The 19,628-nt window shown below is 43.2% G+C and overlaps 2 protein-coding genes and 1 long non-coding RNA gene across 9 annotated transcripts; 1 reads left to right on the forward strand and 2 right to left on the reverse strand.

Annotated features, from left to right (window-relative positions):
• Positions 1-1,863: 1,863 nt before the first annotated feature.
• On the reverse strand, positions 1,864-10,737 carry mlxip (MLX interacting protein). 5 transcript variants are annotated; one of them, XM_061278495.1, is made up of 18 exons: positions 10,172-10,737; positions 9,567-9,673; positions 9,339-9,424; positions 9,176-9,265; positions 9,056-9,097; positions 8,298-8,508; positions 8,100-8,183; positions 7,671-7,765; positions 7,157-7,289; positions 6,815-7,066; positions 6,676-6,743; positions 6,491-6,602; positions 6,323-6,429; positions 5,784-5,888; positions 5,590-5,717; positions 5,118-5,241; positions 4,333-4,462; positions 1,864-3,634 (listed from the first exon to the last, which is right to left on the reverse strand). In XM_061278495.1, exons 1-18 carry the CDS (start codon positions 10,504-10,506, stop codon positions 3,507-3,509), a joined length of 2,337 nt encoding a protein of 778 aa, XP_061134479.1. In that variant the 5' UTR covers positions 10,507-10,737; the 3' UTR covers positions 1,864-3,506. The 5 variants fall into 5 exon arrangements, with proteins under 5 accessions (XP_061134479.1, XP_061134480.1, XP_061134478.1 ...); XM_061278496.1 differs by having other exon boundaries at positions 7,157-7,265; positions 10,172-10,736; XM_061278494.1 differs by having other exon boundaries at positions 6,815-7,289; positions 8,298-8,439.
• A 1,470-nt stretch (positions 10,738-12,207) lies between these two features.
• On the reverse strand, positions 12,208-19,274 carry cfap251 (cilia and flagella associated protein 251). Of its 3 annotated transcripts, none has more exons than XM_061278490.1 (21): positions 19,125-19,274; positions 18,475-18,629; positions 18,116-18,256; positions 17,921-18,021; positions 17,399-17,507; positions 17,226-17,306; positions 17,064-17,141; positions 16,896-16,937; positions 16,327-16,598; positions 16,000-16,176; positions 15,225-15,475; positions 14,746-14,897; positions 14,511-14,672; positions 14,184-14,368; positions 13,993-14,107; positions 13,761-13,924; positions 13,401-13,491; positions 13,187-13,330; positions 12,887-13,118; positions 12,626-12,730; positions 12,208-12,541 (listed from the first exon to the last, which is right to left on the reverse strand). In XM_061278490.1, the coding sequence occupies exons 2-21, from the start codon at positions 18,622-18,624 to the stop codon at positions 12,369-12,371; spliced, it is 2,925 nt and encodes a 974-aa protein (XP_061134474.1). In that variant the 5' UTR covers positions 18,625-18,629; positions 19,125-19,274; the 3' UTR covers positions 12,208-12,368. The 3 variants fall into 3 exon arrangements, with proteins under 3 accessions (XP_061134474.1, XP_061134473.1, XP_061134475.1); XM_061278489.1 differs by having other exon boundaries at positions 19,108-19,274; XM_061278491.1 differs by lacking the exon at positions 19,125-19,274 and having other exon boundaries at positions 18,116-18,201; positions 18,475-18,613.
• LOC133154088 (uncharacterized) lies at positions 12,436-15,063 on the forward strand. Its single transcript, XR_009714426.1, has 2 exons — positions 12,436-12,570; positions 12,927-15,063. It is a non-coding gene; the product is annotated as an uncharacterized LOC133154088 (long non-coding RNA).
• Positions 19,275-19,628: the final 354 nt, after the last annotated feature.

A 19,628-nucleotide genomic window follows, 5' to 3' on the forward strand; every position in this document is an offset into this window, starting at 1 on the left:
ACGGAAATCCCTAGAGCCTATCCCGGGAATAACCATCCCGGTGGGGAACAGCAGTGCCGGGGTCCGCGACGCTGTGTGCTCCATTAGCGACTACCTGGAGCGACACCTTCCGCCCATTGTCGGGAATCTGACCCAACAGCACCGAGAGCAATTGATGGGCAACGCCAGGGTCTTTCACAACCAGTTCAAGGCAGCAGTGGAGCTGACGGCGCGCCAGCAAGGACCAGGCGCCGATGGAGACGGCGTGACGGCAGAATGCCGCCGACCAATCGTCAGCTGGCACGGCTACGCGTTGAAGAAACACGGCCTCCGCATTATCTACTACACCCGAACATGGGTGGAGGCTTTCACCAGTTTACAGCCCAGCTGTGATTAGTAGGATGAAGGAACTTTCATTCATTTGGATTGACTGACTACCACCAACTAAGCTGCAGAATCTACAGCTATACTTTATTTATGTATTTATTTATTCATTCAAAACCCTATTCACAATTTGGTTTTGTGTGTATTTATTTCAAGTTCAAATAAAAGTATTTATAACATATTTTTTGGAACGTCTCTTGTTCAGGGTTGACGAGCCTGACTAGTTTCTTTCTTTTTGCACTTTGAGGCAAATTTGGTGTCGCCTGAGCAAAACACCTTCTTCCACACAAATACACAGGCGAAACGCTTTATTTTGCTGATGGGACATAAAACTGCAGTAAAAAGCCACAGGTCTCTGCCGCACTAAAAGGGGGCGGACGTGAGCCAAGGGGTGATTAATGCTGCCCTAATTGTTTCTGTAGAAGTAAACGAGGCAGCAGATGTCACAAACTAGCAGCAGATCTCTGTTGTTTGGGGTCTATAACAGTGAAGTGGACTGAAGGAGGCGTTTTGATGACGTAAGTGATGATAGACGAGACCCTGCTGTATGTCTTGGGAATACAGCTCTTGTGAAAAGTGAATTGCTCAAACATATGACGGAGCTGCTGCGATGGCATCAGAGCTTAATGAGATGCGGGCCAAAACTAAAGGAAAATAAGGATGACTTTTACAACAAAGTAACGGAGCTATTTGTGGCGAAGTATTGGCGCATGGATTTCATCTCCAAATTAAGGTAAGACCACAAACAGCGTGTGTGTTTTGCATGCGCGCAATGCTAATAAGATACGGAATAATCAGTGGCCAATTGAAGAAGCTACCATTAGGGGTTTATGTTTGTAAATCAGACTCTGAGTCAGTGTCTCATCAAGCGTGAACCTCACCGCACTTCACTGTTTGTTTCGTCACAATCTAAGGCTTGTCCTTGAATGAAGTCATGCAGGAAGTATGAGAGAGATATTGACAGAACTGACGTGCAAAAACGTGCACGCAATAATTAAGGATGGGGGTGTAGAAGCGTTGGACTTCTGTGGAAAATCAAGTTCGAGATATTTTAACAGAAGTGACGTTTTAATACGGGCCCCCAGATGCCTTTGGATTCTTGTGGAAAATTATGTCACTATTTTCATGCACAGGCCAAGGAGTTCCGTTCCCACTTTTGATGGTGTGAATGCGTGGGATTTATTCCAAGGAAAAGGTGTGCCGTGGATGAAAAAAAGGTTGGGTGTAAAAAAAAAAAAAATGACAGCATAGCAGATCACGTTTGTCGTAGGTAAAAGAAGACCATCAATTTTATAATCAAAATGTTTTTTGTTAAACTTGACAATGACGGCGATAAACATCCATCCAAACATGTCAATAATAATCCTGAAAAATTCCATCTAAAATAGAAGCAGCAGCAGGAGCAATAATAATGACAATGCAGTTTGCTAATGCATATTTTTGTAAAATGTAGAAAGCATCTTTTGTGATGAAAATGTCCGAAGAAGGCAAGACAATGAATTGTTTGTGATAAAAAAGGTTGATGATTCCATATGACAATACATGTTGGCATCAAAAACACAAAACCGCATTGTTTAGTGATCCAAAAGTTGAAGATGAAACATGACTAGATTTTCTTCTCGTGTGTTTAACAAGGTTGTTGAGGACGTAACATTGCAATGAAGGTTGTGTAATCAAGACGTTTGTTGGCGACAAGCCACAACAAAGCATTTTTGGCATCCAAAAATGTGTTCAAGTCTACATATGGCAACGTATTTTGTAGTTAAAAAGACTGTGGCAAACGAAACATAACCCTGTTTGTTTTTGTGACCAGTCATGCTAAAACAAAACACGTGTGTTTTTTTTTTTTCACAAAACATTTTGAAGACGCAGCATTGTTTTGTGATCAAACATGACAGCGCATTATGTTGTGATTAAAATGGTTGAGTACAAAACATGACAAACTGCGTCGTTTCATTACGTTTGTTGAAGAGAAAACATGACACTGCATTTACATTGTGATCATAAAAAATGATTGGAAGACAAAATGTGAGTTTTGTGTGCTCAACAGCGCTGCCCTGAGAGCCCGACAAGAACACATGGATCGATACAAAAACTGTATATACACACGCACTCACACGACGAGACAACTAATCCACACGGTAAATATAAAGTGCCATGAAAAAGTATCTTTTTAAATGTCTTAGTTTTATGGCATAGTTTCCCCACTTTATTCAGATTATCAGACTGATTGAACCTAGCATGACCTTTAAAAGGCCACGCTTGCTCGGAAACCCTCCAGTGTTGCTAAAGTGGAGCAAAGTAGTCCCGCCAAGACGTGAACGACTCATTCCTACTTGTTGCTGCCGAGTGGCCCCGGCAATTATTCGGGATAGGAGCCAAGTACATTTTGATAGAGGCGCCCGCTTTAAATCATTAATTCCTTAATAAATAGAATAGCATTTCATCTCTTTGAGTTATCTGATATTAACAAGTACTCATGAGTTTAAACGCTGAAGTGAGGAAACTGTGTCAAAGAACTGGACAAATGTTCAAATACTTTTTCACGGCACTGTTTGCACTGAACATATTTGGAGAGACAAAAAAAACAAGCTATGTGCTTTATTGCTATTTCTGTGAAGCTCCCTATGAGGGCTGTAGGTCACCAGAAAAGAGCTGAGCAAGGAAAATGTGAAGGACGGAGGAAATGGGGGGGGGCTACATTGTGGTGTCAAGCTTTACGAGAAATTCAAAGAAACTTACCCACACACTCATTTCGCTTCTGAACTGTGTTTAACATTGTTCATTATGACTCACGCCGAGGCAAACGGGCTTTCTGCCAAAAAAAATAATACAAATAAAAAATTGTGCCGGAGATGACAATGGAAAGCCCTATTTCGCAGACATGTTCGGTGTAAAAAAAGGGGCGCATCGTCAACTGTGAGGGAGGGAGCTTTGATTGGCCAGTAATCAAGCTTGCTGTGTTCACTCCCACAACGGCGCACGGGCTCATTTCTAACAACGCCGGACTACAAAAATGCCCCCCGAAAAAAAGACGCCACCCATGCGCACAGCCGTTAGAGCTCTCAGGAGTCCAAAAAGAGGAAGACGAGTTGAGCCCTCCATGATGATGATGACGACTTAGAGGAGGAAAAGGATGGACATCAGATGGCCTGTGATCGAGGCTCCACGTCGGCGTGCCTAAGTGCCTGAATGGCTTCTTCAGGCAAGCGTGATGGATCGCTGAGGATGGAGGTGCTGGTGCTCAACTGGCAAAGGCTGCTGCTGACCACTGGTGCACACAGGTTCACTTATTACATACAAGGACAAACATACTACAAATATACCACATGAATAAATATGCTATTTATGGACTTTGTATGACTTCCTGTCAATGGTTGCTTTTTTCTCCTCCCCAAATAAATTCAATACTGTGTGATAATTCTGACAGGCCTACTTCCTACTTGCAGCAATAAAACATGCTGCGAATTAAAACGATAATAAACAAAACAAATGTTGGGCTGAAGGGAAAACAATGCAAACATTTGGCCCTGAAAACAAAGTGAAAAAGTTCAAATGTCTGACACACAAAAAATACCCTAAGAAAAGATAATCACAAGTAGAAAAGAAACACAACCACTAATACAACGTGGCCTAAGAAAACAAACTTGACACTGCCAATTATTCCTGCCGACGTTGTGACTTTTAGTGTCTTAACAATCTTGGCGCAGTGCCCACAAAAGCATGTCTTCGCTCATTGTCAACCGTGGCAGCCGCTAGCGCACACTACTATTTTTATTTTCAGACTTTGACACGCCCGGGGACTTGCTTTACGTGTCCTTATATCCAAACAGCTTTGAATCAAGCATTAATTTAATTCCATAGAAATTAAAAAATGAAAACAAGGGCCTTTTTTTTCCCAAAACATCTACGCAAACACACAACGTTTCATAAATCAATGTGTGTGTGTGTGTTGAATGTTTGACTCACTGGGCCTGAGTGCGACCAGGGAGCAGTGGCGCTCGAGCCACTCCAGCGTTGTCTTGCAAAGCTCCGTTCCGCTCGCGGTCGACACCATCTTGTTGAAGGACTCGAAGAGAGGCTTGATGATGACGCTGAACTGATAAAGGCGCCAAGTCAAGGCTTGCTCCTGAATTGTGCTGAGATGCGCTCAAGCCCCGTCAAACCCACTTTGCCCGAAAGCGCTTCTTTGAAATCGTGTTTCTGTTCCTTGCAAGTTGCAGCTGTTTCATTTAGGCTTTTCGCAATTTGTAACCTGTTAAGCTAATGCTAAAGCTAATAATCGAATAGACTTCAAATCGAAATATCAAACAGCTTGAGGCAAGCATGCGTCACATCGTACTTGGTCAACCGTGCGAGCGAGTACTCTTTCTTTCCTTAAAGTGATGTTATTTGACAGTCTCTCAATACTTGACAATGAGAACAGAACATGTGCCAAGAAATATTTTCAAAAGTATTTTAATAAGCTTCTATGTATAGGCTTTGGGAGTAGTCAGACTAAAATAAATGTTTATATGGTGTAAATCATTAGGGAGGTTCCAACTATCATTTGTTTAAAGAGAGACCAAAGTGAGTCTCATGATGGCGGCAGCCAACAATTAAGACAGGTGATCATGTCGCTCATGTTCCACTGAGGATTCCTTCCTACCGCAGCAAACTTCCCCCGCACACGCAAAAAAACAATCCCGGACTGATACAACCTGACTGGTACGCTCTCAGACCGTAAATAGAGACAAGAGCTCGGAGGAGGATACAAGCCAGAACTTCCAGTCCTGCCGGGAACGCAGCTTGACGTACTCAGTGAACCTGTGCTGCATGTGGTCAAAGCGCCGCTGCGTGACCTGGGCTCCCGTGGCCGGCATCTGGTCGTGACACAGGCTGCGGTTGACAAAAACAAAACAGGATGAGCCCCGGACTTAACGAGCTGTCGTAAAAAAATATAATGTTCGCTTTAAAAGGAAAAAAAAAAAAAAAATTTGAATGCATGACGTTCCATTGAAGCGATGTAATTTAGCGCCGCCTGGTGGACGAAAGCCAGTAGATCGTCCAAGTGTGTCGGAACGATTATTGGCACAGAAATTCAAGATTAAAACAACAACAAAAAGAATAGACAGAATAATTAAACAAAAATGCAAATATTAGTCAAGTATTAATATATTGGGAAAACTTCAAGAGAGAGGAAGAGATACTATTTAAAAACAAAAACTGCAAATAGCAGGAGCATACTTAATGCAGGCTTTGAGGTTTGTGATCTCCTCCTGCAGCTTCCTGATGTCTTCTTGCATTTGCTCCCTCTCCTGCTTGAGCTTTTCAACATGTTCCACCGTCTTTTGCATTGTGACTGCAATACTGATCTGTGAACATTTCCAATGGAATGGTAACCACACGCAGTCGGAATCACAACTCCCGCTGCTCCTTACGTTGGCTTGGGAGTTGAGGGTGGGGACCAGGCCACCGAGGGTTTTGAAGCAGTGGTTGATATTTGATCGTCTCTTCTGCTCGGCGATGTGGGCTCTCCTTGGAATCTGAAACGCGCAGACGCATGTGTTACTTTCACACTGATGTTAAAAGACGTTGTCGCTCTAGCTTTACAACTTGTAGAAATGAGAAATACCCCTTTAAAAAAAAAAATCAAAGCTTTTTGAAGAGTAATGCAACGAAGAAAAAAAAAAAGTAATAATGACAACTGAGTAAAAATACCAAAAAATTATTACAACAAATACAAGACAAATGTACAAAGAATGTAAAGTTGAAAAAGAAATAATAGACGATAACTATGCTATGACACGAACACGACGTCACGTGTTTGAATATTTCGCAATGCTGGGAAATGATTGTCATGTTTAAGACTGACGCTCACGATCCACCACACTATGTGCTATGTAAAAAAAGAAATGTGCGTCAAAATCCCACCTTTGCTAACTGATAAAATGCTGACGCTCCCTTCCCATTGTTTCACCTGAGGTGTTGTGCTGCTGCTGCTGCTGCTGGTGATCAGTGACTGTGGACTTGGAACTTGATCTAAAGCACAAGGGGAACCTTGGCCTGACCTTGGCTGGCCCTTCACTAAAAAGAGGGGAGGGGGGATTATTATAAAATTTGGGGTTAGTGAGTCGCAAACTCTTACCGACAACCGAAGCGGGCTTCTGGTTTCGGTGGCTGGAGGAAAACGAGTTCTCTGAGGGGATGATGCACTGAGGAGACTTTTGGGTTTGAGGTACTACAGAGAACCCACCGGCCTGACACGTACCAAAAGACAATTAAAAGAGCGTGCACAATGATCTGTGAGTCAATTTGTTGTTGAGAACGTACCACTCCACAATGAGTGATCAGCACCCCGGGAGCTGAGGTCACGTCGGTTTTCATTGCCGGGATGACGCCTGAGAATGTGAAAGACGGCAGTGAGTTGTTGGAGAATCCCTGTTTTAAAAAGTGTACTTTGCTTCCAGACCTGTGATGAAGAGCTGCTGAGTGGCGACTGGGTTGGCTGGGGAAATCTTCTTCAAGTCTCGTTTTTTGTGCCCGTTGGCCGGCTGGAGGTGTCGGGGGCGGGCAAAGGTGTGAGGCGGCGGCGGAGGCTTCGGGGCGGCTAACAGCGGAACCAGGGAGGGCAGCCGAGGGGGAGGCGGCGGGGGATGCGTGCACGCCGCATCGGCGGTCGGCGCAGCGGAGGGCGAGATCGCGACGGTCTCGCCCAAGGTTGCTGCGGAGTCCAAGGTGCGGGGGAGAATGGGGGCCGTTGGGAGGCACTGGGACGCCAGCGGATTATGAGAGGAAACGGCGGCGTGCTCACTGAGCGCCACCTGCCCCGGATAAAGAGGCAAGTAGTTGTCCACAATGCTCTCAGCACTGGTTCCACTGGTTGCACTGGTCATGGGGGACGGGATTTGGCTGTCTGTGAGCTGCATGGACGACAATAAGTGGCTCTGGTGACAAAACACACGAGTTTAATATGTGAACAAGCTTGTAACTCAACTGCCTCAAATCCATTTGGAAATGAACCGAAATGCCATGAAAAGAATATTTGCCTGGCTCCTTTATAATCCGACATGTGTTGCATCCAGAAATAATAATAATGTTGACATTTAAAGACAAAGAGACGCTATTTACACAGTGTAATGATGCGGTTAAGCAGACTGAGCAGCTGCTCGTGCGCCATTATCCAGTTTAGTACCATGACTATGTTACGTGGATTTTTGACCACTACTTGTAAAGGACAGAAAAAAGAGGCAGGAAGGTGGGGGCGGGGAATGTCTTACACCTTCTGCTTGTAGTGGTGCGTTAAAGGCGTCACGCCCCGTGTTTACCTGCGACGGAGAGCCGCTGCCGGGCAGTGGGGTGCCTGACGGTGCGGTGGGGGAAACGGGGAGGAAGACGGGCGGACGGAAGCTGTGAAATAAGTCTGGAAACAAGAGTCTATGTTAGAAAGCGGTTAGTAAAAAAAAAAAAAAAAAAAAAAAAAAAAAATCATCCTCTACTTTGTGGGTTACTCGGTTAAGGAAACTCGTGTCTAGGGGAGTTACTGGAAGACTAGCACGTGATTCCTTAAGGTGCACAATTAGTGTGTGTTCAAGAGACGCATGTGCGGGACTCAATCTACTTTTAGTCATACAAAAGCGTCACGCCATCGCCAAGTAACAATTTTAGAAGGAGCGCTCTCCTTTGGTACTCCTTTCATGGATCGGTCGGGTGTGCAGACTTTTCCACCTGAAAAAGAGACAACGTTTGGCCGCTACCTTGTAGTGGATCGAAAGAAAAGTCCAGGTTGGGCTGCAGCTGCATGAGGCCCGGTTGGATCATGTCTGCGTTGACCGCATGAGCTGTGGAATTGCACCAGCAAAAGATTTTCCCGGGCTTGAAGTAATACAACATTGCCCCCCCCCCCACTTGTTTTAGAAAATCATTTCAAATAAAAATGACTCGCCAATCCTCACCGTTCTCCTTGGGGTTGGGCCAGGCGGTGGTCTGGTGCGAGACCAAGGTGGAAAAGAGCGTGTCAGACACCTCGGACAATAGCATCTCCATGTCAAAGAGGCTCTCCAGCTCCATGGGCACGGGGGCCTCGCTCTCTTCATCCTGACAAAAGCAAGCACGGAGCATGTCTGGAGAGACTTCCCCAAACAGCCCTAACTGCTCCTTGGGCCCCTTTAGGTGTTAGAAATATAAGCACCAAGCCGGTCAATCACACGAGCATGCAAGGGCCAGCGCAGCCAACAAGTGAGGTCGACAATGAGATGCACGCGCGCTCAGTGGAATGCTTTGACTTTTACAGTTCAGTGATTGACACTTGATGCTGTCTTCAAGTCTGCATTGAAATCCTTGTCCGCAATTGAAGCTAATTTTAACAAATCTTGAGACCTGGCTTTGAATCTCAACTGATGTAAAATGCTTACAGTATATTTAAAAAGTCTACACACTCAAATGTGATTTTTTTTGTGATACTGCTTTAAAAAAAAAAAGAAATCCCCCCTTTGAGTTGTACATGTTGTCACCATAAAGGTGGGACAATTGAACAGGGGTGTGCAGACATTTTATATCCCACTGTATATCAAACAAACCAATTTTCTAGACTGAAAACAGAACCAAACGACTTAGTTTGATTTGGGTTTTTTTTCAAAAGTATTAAAAGGTTTTGGTGCACTGACAAGCTGCATGCTTTGTATATATATATTTTTTTCCAAACTCTGCACACCTTGAGTAAACTCGACAGGTCGTCATCCTTGTGCTTCTGCAACTAAAGGGACAGTCAGAAAGATTAACAGTGCTGTAAAACGGAAAAAAAAAAAAAAAGTGACTGGAACCCAAACTCAACTCTTTTCTTGAAGTAAGTCCTCCACTTGTGATACTCTCTGATGACAATTTCTATTCTTCTCTTCCAGCATTTGCCCTCTGTGGTGATCATCTAGCAGTTACAACACACAAATGATGCTATAAAGTCACCAAATTAATCATGTGTTTTTCATTCAAACCTTCACCTCGGAAGTACGATGCGCTTCCAGGTCTATGTTTCCCTCCAGCGGAGTCACAAAATGACAAACGGGATTTTGCCTCCTCTCCACATCTGCAGGGGACAAAAAGTTGAATCGCTCAAACTTGAGAAAACCAAAGTAGAGTAATCCTTGACTTCTTACGTTGCGAGGGCAGCATTTTACGCAAGCAAATTTAGAGTTTAAAATCAAATGTGGAAAAATAAGCTGTCTTACACTGCATGTACCAGGCCCTCCAGATGGCGTTGTTGAGGCGGATCTTGTCCCTCCAGAGCAGCTTCAGACCTTTGAAGTTTTTCCATTTGGGAGACACCAGTTTACCGCTGTGGAAACAAGTGGATTTACAATTTAGTTGTCACATCCATCCATTGACTGAACCGCTTTATCCTCACCAGGGCGCAAAATTTCCAAGTCAAAATGAAAAGTACACATCAATTCTGAAAGAAACATTTAATAGACACTATGTATTTGCTTTAGTGGGACTCTGTAAAAGTATTTTTTTTTTCCTGTTTCCTGTCTATATTAGATTAAAAGCATTACAAATGTTAAATATGTGCAGCATGGTTGAACTAAAGAAAGTCGACAACAACATGCCTGCTTGGTAGTAGTCCCCTGCTCTATTAATAGTCCTGACGACAAATCCAAGCTGGTTCCGAAAGTCCGAGGGAATCCTCGTTTGTCATCCGTAAATAGCAACTGGCTGGCAAGTCACTTTTCTATAACATACTCACACAAGAACCACTCGGGTTTGCTTCCTCCTTTTTTTAGGAGGGTAAAATTATAACTGGGGGAATGGTGACCGAGTAATTAACTGGTGGTACCTGTAAGCCAGCGTCATGCACTCGAAGAGTTTGGTGAGCGAGGCGTCGATGGAGATGTGAGACGTGCTGGCCTTGCCGAAGTGGTACGTCTGACAGGTCTGTTTGTTGACCGTGTCGAAGTCGTAGCCTTTCTTCGGTGGGTGCTCGCTGTGCGGCGATGATACCATAAAGTGCCCGCTATGAATGATCTGCGATCTACGCGGGCCCCGGCTGGGGTTCGGACTGGGGCTGCGGCTCGGGCTGGTCTCTTCGGCGTCCGAGTCGTCGTCATCATCGTCGTCCCCCCGCTGTTGTTTCCTCACCCGCTGTTTGGAACTCTGCTGCCGAGAAGCCATGATTGCGAACAAATGGCTAAGCAGCTAGCGAGCTAGCCCGGCGGGGTTATTACTATACTATAACCGTCATGAGTCTTGGCCGTGGCATTACGAGTGTCCCCTCCCGGTCCGATTTTAATGTTTTAATTTAGTGGTTTTTTTTCCCCCTGCCAATTTGTGGCGTTCGAAATTCTTTGAATCTACTTTGTGTACAAGTTGAGTACAAACCAGCTGACACAAAAGTAGTGTTGGCTCGTGCGTGAACGATTCGTTCAGAAAGAACGTATATTTTCAGTGAACGAGTCACTTCCGAAAGTGATTCGTTCTTTTTTCCCGTTCATACAACTTCAACCAGTAGGTGTCGGTAATCCCCATATTGAAGCTGGTGCTACCTAGCCGTAAAACAAAACAAAGAAGAAAATGACGTGACTTCTTGTTCACGAACGAGTCGTGAATTGCATTTCCCGTTCACCAACGAACGAATCTGTGAGTGAACGAATCACTCACTGAGTGAATCACTCACTGATCATTATTATTATTATTTTAATAAACATCTATGTTATAACTTGTCTGGTGTTGTATTCCTTGTTTTGATATTCGCCAATCAAAACATAAAAATCAGACATTTGGTTAACTGCTTTATATGACAATTATGTATATGTGTTTTACGTTATATGAGTTGGTGTCCCCAAAATCAACAAATGTCGGCATAACGTTTTTTTAAAACCTTTTATTCAAACACATTCAGTATAATAACACCATCAACTACAAGCCAACAAATACAAAATTATTTGGCATAGCGGCAATGCTGTCTGTCACTCACTCGTGAATCTTCGCGAACGACCAATCAGCAGCGCTAGCGAGCGTTAGATGGAGGAGGGACTTTACGAGTCAGTAACGTAATTACCCGTTCACGAACGAGTCAGTGACGCAACTTCCCGTTCACGACCGGGTGAGAGACTCTTGCCAACAGATCAGTGTGTACAAGACAATCATTATTATATATAATAATTTGGAGGGGGGTGGGGGATGTAGTTGTATTGTTTGATGTGTATGGGTTGTTTCCACTGGATGTTGTAAAAAAAAAAAAAAAAAGCCGGATCAGTGTGTGTGTTTGGGGGGGGAACGAATCTTTTGAGTGAACTGATTCTAAACATTCAGTTCACCTAAAAGAACTGGAATGCACATCACTGAAAGGTTGCAAGATTTTTGATTGGCCTGTGTTAGTCTTACCTTTTCTTATTGGTCTAAAAAGGAGGCGGGCTCGTCTCAAGATCCAGGAAGTTTTTTGGGGCCAGAACGTTTCTGATTGGTCTGTGTCAGACCACACCCTGCCTGATAGGGGCGCGTCAGGACTAGAATTAGATAACGCAGTTTTGTTAATTATGTTGTGCCTTCTTTGTCCTTTATCGTTAAAGTGACTCACTTGGCATTTTACCAATCCTGTAGTGATGTCTAATTTTTATCTGTGCAGCTAGTGCTCATGCTTACAGTATTTATTGTGTTATCTGTTTATTTATTATTTATTCATCACTCTTACTATTGATTGTTTGAATTTTTGCCTTCTTGTTTTTATATTGTGTCGCGTACTTGTATTTCTATCGTGTTATGTGTCTCGTCACCGTGGGATAGAGAAAAACGTAATTTCGGTCTCTTTGTGTGTTGTGACGTGGAGAGATTGACAATAAAGCTGACTTTGACTTTGACTTTGAACACCTTGAATATTTTGTCTCAAATTTTGATTACACTATGGGGAGATTACAGTGTAATTTCTGGGACTACACGGAACACAGCACAATGCTTCTTTTTTGTACTTATTTGTAAATGATGAATATTAATAATTCGGAGTCACTGCATTTCCCATTCAGTTATCGAGTTTCCATTTAGTCGTCATCAAGCTGTTCTGTTCTGGTCTGTTCAAACTCTGATGCTTTATGTCCTCTCTTGAGCGTCAGCGATGACGAGGACGAAGGGAGGCCCAAGATGAGATGTGTAAATATGTCCATGGATATTTTCTCCGGGATGGCATTCTCCAGATCATATTCGTGGCTCACGTCTACAAAAAAGACACAGATGGAAATAAAAGTAAGATTATAAGTGAAAGTTTAAATATTGTAACCATTCTAGTATTTGTACTTACCTTCACTTTTAAAGAAGTCGACCTGATTTTCCTCGTCTCTGACCTCAAACAGGCCCAACAGTGTCGTAAAACACTCTGCCAACTCATCCTCTGTCATAGCTTCCCCTGTTAGATACCATCAAATTAATTCAAGTGTGGATTCATGGTGACGCAAAAAGGCAAATTCCGATATTGTGTTACTTTTGTTTTTCTGTTAGTGAGAAGGATTTCTCCTGGTTCTTGACCCAAGGCGCCAGGATCGTAACATTTTCTACTGTATACCTTGGCTCTGCAGGAGCTCCAACATCTTGTCTCTGTGCAGAACGGGTTGTCCTGCGGGGCCGCTAGGCTCGCCGAGGACCTCAAAGGCTGTGGCTAGCTCATCTGCCGAGATACCAAAGGCCGGCCGGTGGTTGACGTAGAGTTTGATCAGCTCCTCCAGGTTGATGTCCATGACGTACTCTCCTGTTTCTGTGTACTGGCCCATCTTCACCTCGTTTAGCATGTCTTCAACCTGCTCAGAATAAAACAGCCAATTTTGCAGGAATGTTGCATATGAGGAAACCAAAATGTGGATCGCACCTCCTCTTCAGTTGGGAAGTAGGCCAAAGCCCGCATGAGTGAAGGCAATTCCGTCAGGGGAATTTTGGGAGACAGCTGTCGCGTGTCCATGGACTCCAGACCTTGACTGTGAATTTGGCAGTAATAGAAAAAGTCTTCGATTTCCTACAGTATAAAAACATAAGTTACTTGTCTGTACTGGTTCCACGACTAAATGATGACATTTCAAACTCACCCTGTAGAATTCTCCATTCCGGCCTCCCTCTAAAAGAGTGTAATATGGCTCCAGGTCCTTTCCTCCCAAAGCTGCTGCTCCTTCCAGGGCACTGCGCTCACCGGAAAGAGCCAAAAGACAATTTATATTACGCATACCAAACACAATAGGTCGAGACAGGAGAGCCGGATTATAATCTGGCAGTTGTTTTCTCATATTGTAGTATCGGATGATGAATACGATGCGTGGACACATTTTTGGGGAAGCTTGTTGTGGATTTGTTTGATGATAGCGCCCAGTCGTGTGACTTCTCCAGTCCCTCCGCCGCAACTTGAGAACATTCTGAAATTTCTTCTCGTGTATGTTCCATGCAAAGATTACCTGTAGTTTATCTGCCATAGCAAGACAGTGCAGTCAGGACCACCTGCAGTAAAAAGAAACTGTCCGTTGTTGGAGTAGGCGAAGGCGGACACGCCGGTCGGATGGCAGAGCACCGCTTGGGATTTGTAGGGGTTGCCGTCCAGAGGCAAGATCTGAAGGCCAACCTGGAGGAAGCATCAGCAGACCTCCTCTTACTCAGTCCTGGCTGGTGAAAAGTGCTAAGCGGACTGACCTTGTCGTCTGTTATGTACGCCATGTAGTAAGTGCCTCTCTCGTTGTCTTTGGACGTGGGGAGAATCCTGATTTTCTTAACGGGGCTTCCGTACGTCGGCCCGAGGAGGGTCTTTCTGTTGAAGTTATTCAGAAAAGACCTACATCCTGTCTCCTTTTGAAAAAACAAAAAATGGTGGTGATGTTTATTACCTGCATGTCTTGGAGGTGCTGTTGAAAAGCTTCATCTTGTATTGGTCCGAGGCGACCACCAGAAACTCCTCGGCGCTCAGCGGCGGGTATAAGGTCATACACTTAGGCACCGCGCTCTGGTCAAGACGCTTGGAGCTCAGGATGATCAGGTGGCCTACTTCACTGCTCTCCACGTCGTACTCCACCTGTTAATCCCAATTGTTCTACATGCTTTACAGCCAGCAGCCGATTGCGGCCCATTAATCAATAAAATGAGTAGATAAATAAATGCCCATCGATTTATGTTTGATGAGTTCCAAAAATCTCATCCACCAATTGCAGACTCACCAGCAGGCGGTCCAGGCCCAGCGTGAACAGTCTAGGCTTGGCGCTGTCCCGGTGAACCCCAAACATGAGGTCTGTAATGGCTTTGTAGTGGGAGCGGTACCTGCCCAGGTAGATCCACAAAGGCGGCTGCATGCGAAATAACGTCACCGCTTTTCCGACGTCCTGATGGCGACAACTTCGATTACTACGTACGGAGGCCTTTTATTATCGGTGCCCCTGCTTCGAGGTAATTTACGGCAGTGGCAAGGTATCTGGAGTCATGCGAAAAACTCATGTGGCTGATGCTGTCCGGGGAGTAATCGAAACACTCCTTGGGATCACTTTGTAATGTGTTGGCATCCAGAAAATGAACGGCTCCGCTTGCAAAGCCCACCGCCAGGTGACGTCCTGTTCAAGAAGGAACAAATGTGTCTGTCCAAAAATAGCAAATTGTTTCTTTTGTTGTTGTTGAGGCATGGTCTCAGCTGTATATTGTTTCTATTTTATGTTAATTGTATTTATGATTTCAATTTTTCTTTTCAAAAATAGAAAATGTGTTGAGTTGTACGCTCAATTATATTTTGTTCCGATTTTATGTTTTGATTATGAATATTTATTATTTCTTGGTATGACAGAAAGTGTTGATTGATTATTTTGTGGCACAGCACTTCAGGATATTTGTCCATTTGTCTGAGGAGAAATGGAATAAAAACTCAAACAGATTTCCATAGTCACCTTGTGGGTCAATAGTGACACACTGGATGTCTTTCTCTTTCTCCAAGACCTTCCTGCAGATGGTCCGCTTTTGCTGGTAGTCCCAAAGTTTTAAGACGCCGCTGCAGTTGCCCATGACCGCGACGGGCTGTTTGGGATTGCAGGTCACGGCGTGGGCAGGGTCGCAATTCTCCTCCATCAAGACCCGCCACGTGCCGCCTTCCACATTCACGTGGACAACCCCGGAGGTTGACGAGGAAACCAAAAAATTCCTGCAAAGTACGACAAAATATGAGGCGGGAAAACATCTGCGATAGCGTAGCGTTGTGTGAGATTATATTAGAAATGAGATTACAGATGTGACGAGAAATTAGTTTTAGGATGACAATTGCGGCACATTTGATTTGATTTGAAAGGGGATGGATAAGAAAAGAAGAGGAGGGATGAGATCACATGAGAAATCAGATATAAATTGAGAGATGAAAGAGAGACATTATATGAGGGATTAAAAAAAAATGAAATGAGAGATGAGGTCCTAAAATCAAATGCATGTGAGAACAATCAGATTATGTATGAAATGGCAAAAATGTAAACAAAAAAAAAGACTAAATAACATTGCGTGAAATGATATGCGATGAATGATGTAAGACTCGCAATTACTAGATGAGATAACGTGAAATGAGAAACAGATGAGATTACACATGCCATGAGATATTCTGCATGGAACGAGATTACATATTTGTACTGTTCCAATTGGGTATTAGTTTCTTCACTGGTGACCGAAGCGGACGTTTACCTGCCCAGGAGTGGCTTGGTATCCATGGTTTCGTCTTCCAAATATTCTCTTGGAAACTCTTTCGAAAAGGAAATAGAAACAATCGGGCCAAGATTCAGATGAGTAAACCAGGTCAGGAGCAGCATGTTTTCATCGTAAAAGTTGATGTGGCCTCGCGTGTCTCCAGTCACAATGCAGCTGTCGTGAAAGAAACAAATACAACCGGAGAATGAACTCTTCGGTCTCTAGCGATGGATGACCAAATGAGAACATGCACCATGAGAACGTCAAGTAAATATTGAATGGATGCAATAAGATTTGCTATCAAATAAAACGACGAGTACATACTAGTCGATCACAACAAGCACAGTGATGGGATGCTCCTGCAGAGAGATGACCTTCACGTGGTCTCGGCTCAGCCTTTGGTTGGAATCCAGGTCCTGCATGAGTTCCCAGATCACGATGACCCCCGCCCTAGACGGGGTTAGGATTCGGAGGTCTCGCCAGTGGAACACGGATGGACTCAGAGCCCCACCGGCCAGTTTAGGGATCTCGCTGAACTCGGGCGTGGAATAGGGGAAGAGAGATGAGTTCAGTTCCAGGGTAGCCGCGTCGCCCAGCTGAACACATAAAACACGGGGAAATAAATAACAAATAAACCACAAATGTATCATTAAAGTTTTACATAAAATTAAGATACGACTGCAGTATGAAGGTTTTGTGCAGAAAAAATACACAAAATAGAAATATTACAGTAACTTATAATGAACATTTTAATTTATATGAAAAAAGAAAAATACATTTAAGAACCACTAATAGAGATAAAAAAGTAAAAATTTTTTAGTAATATTTGATAATTGGACAAATATAATGAGCATGAAATATTAAATAAAACAAATTGGCAAATAAAATATTACCTTAATAACCTTTAATGGAACATATTGCAAACTTCTTTGTGCCTGAAAAAAGCAAAACATTAATGGAACAACAATGCCGTCTCATGTTTTTTAATGACCTTTTAATTTTTTTGCCCTTTGTTTTTTAGAATTATGTGGCGGACCAGATGAAAACGTGCCACGACTCACCGTGGTGTAAAATAACACTTGGCTTTCACTGCTGCTCAGCAACTGGGTGCTATTGTTTGGGTTAAAAATGATGTAATTCTGTAAAAACAAATAAATATTAGAGGTTGTTTTTTTAAAATACAAAACATGGGGAAGGTGATGACTAACTTCAATTGGACTTACTTGATAACTGTATTCCGGGCTGAGTTCTGTGAGCCACAGCGGGTCGTGGCAGTCGTTGGTCCAATCCCAGATACACACACACTGTAGTTTAACCGCACGGTGAAATCAGTGAAGGCTAAAGGCAAATTATATACGATCCACCAGAGAGATGGAAAGCAACAGCTTTTACTCACCTGAGTTCTCTCTTTCCCGAGCGTCACCAGCTGTTTGGCGTCGGCCGAAAAGCCAAGGGCACTGACTCCCCCGTTGGGATGGCAGTCGAACAACGTGTGCACAGGAATGCTGGAACGGTCCAAACGTATCATACCCCCCCAAGAAAACAACAACAAAAAAAAACTCACGAAACTGCTAGCAGACTTGTCAAACCAAGTAATCAGATTTTTTTGACACTGGCAGAGTTAGACGGGCTGAGGGGGCAATGGCCCTCGTGAATTATGCTTGGCCCCCTCAGGGCCCAGGCCAAATAATTGACTTTTAGTTATTTTTCTATTTTGGAAGATTTTGTTTTAAATATTTCCACCCGTCCCCCATAGACAACATTAAATGACTATTCATTAGTGTGTTCAGAAGAATACTTTGGGTTTGTAAAAAAAATAAAATGTTGTTTTGTGCACACCTAAGATATCCATGCGCCCCCCACGGTCCTCCCCAAGGAAAAAGATTCTAGCTCTGCCAGTGTATGTCGAACATTTTACCCAGAGTATGAATCCCACACTATGACAGTGCTCAGGTCCGCCGTCGCGATCCAGCGTCGGTCTTTGCTGACGCACATACATGAAATGGGGGAGCAGTGCCCCTGGAAAATATCAACTTTTTAATGTGTGTTGTTGTTAAATCCTATTTGTTAAATGTATTTAATTTTTTAATTTAATTTCTATTCATATTATTACCTGGAGTATATGCTGGGAGTTGGTGGTGTGGTTGTAAATTATCCCGACGTTAGCTCCGGTATAGAGGAACACCAGCTGACTGTGGTCTTGCAAAATGTATACGGGAAGCGACGAATTAAAGCCAGAGACCCAATCAAGTGACTAAATGGGGGACAGCATGCTTGAGGATATATATTACTGGATATATTTTACTCTTCATACAGTGGTACCTTGACCAACTAATTTAGTTGTTTCTCTGTATAAGTAATGAAATTGATTTTTTTTTTTTTATCAGGCTAAAAAAAATCTTGCCCAAATGACAGATACCTTGAATATTTTCGAGTCAAGGTCCCACTGTATTCAGAGCTACGTTTACTTACCAATGCATGGTTTCTACTATGTGTGGTCTCCTGTGTGAAAAGGGTTTCTCTGGTTGCAGTGTAGACTTGAGACTCCCTGCTTCGTCTTAGTTTGTCAATGTTGCTCTGGTGACCTTTTGGGGGGCTCTCGGGATCCTGTGTTTCAGACATTTTGCCTGTCAAATAAAATGAACTAAAAGTCACTGGAGTGTGGGAATAAAAGTTTTGAGAATCACTAATTTGGACTGTTCAAAAAGTAAAAAAATAACCTAGTTAATATCGAATATGTTCCCGCAAAATATGTGGGCCATGAAAGTGATTTCGTGGATGAACATTGTTGGCCAGTTAGCCACTTTATCTTAAAATGTTTGCTTCCCCCCCAAAATTAGTAGGTTTTCCACGACATTTCTTTTACCAAAAGCTCTTTTGATAGAAAACAATTCATGCTAAAATTGCAAAATTATAAAATAGAGAAATTATATATACTAGTCAATACAGTTTTTATTTCATTACTTCACCGTCCTTACTATTCCTGAATCCCGAAAGGAAAATGTATTGAATGTTTATTAACACATCAATTGCGCCCAGTTAAATAATAATAAAGAGGTTATATGATCCCACGGAGAGTTGCCAAGCTAGAACACCATTACTTACAAAATTGTCAAAGTCACCTGGTTACTTTGCGAAAGGATGACGACACTCTTGTAATAAAGATCCAGTTATGAGTTATTAGTTGAATTGAGGGAGAAATCTTAAATTAGTCATATTTAGAAAACACCATCAAACTTTAGCAACGGTGCCAAATTAATGTTTTGGAGTTGTTGTCGTTGCCTGGCAACCTTTACCGCGAAACACACGTTGTCTGATGCCTTCAAATTAAAACCAGAATGGGCTAAAAACTCGAATCCAAATGACCAAAATCCCGTTCAACTGTCATTGTGTACAATTAATGTCAGGCCTATTTGTATTCACGTAAATTTGTGATGTAAAGGTGGAGTATTTGTTTATTGTGTTGCCAGGATACTTTATTCTGAAACTTGTAATTTGGACATCGCTGGCGCAGCACGCGTTTGCGACTTCCGCATTTGTGGGCGGGCTTTGTTTTGAGCTACGCATGCGCACAGTTTGCCAGAAAACTGTTTATAACTTTTACCCTAGTTTTGTTTTAAGGCAAA

The sequence above is a fragment of the Syngnathus typhle genome, linkage group LG5 (assembly GCF_033458585.1).
Source record: "Syngnathus typhle isolate RoL2023-S1 ecotype Sweden linkage group LG5, RoL_Styp_1.0, whole genome shotgun sequence".
Classification (NCBI taxonomy): Eukaryota; Metazoa; Chordata; class Actinopteri; order Syngnathiformes; family Syngnathidae; genus Syngnathus; species Syngnathus typhle.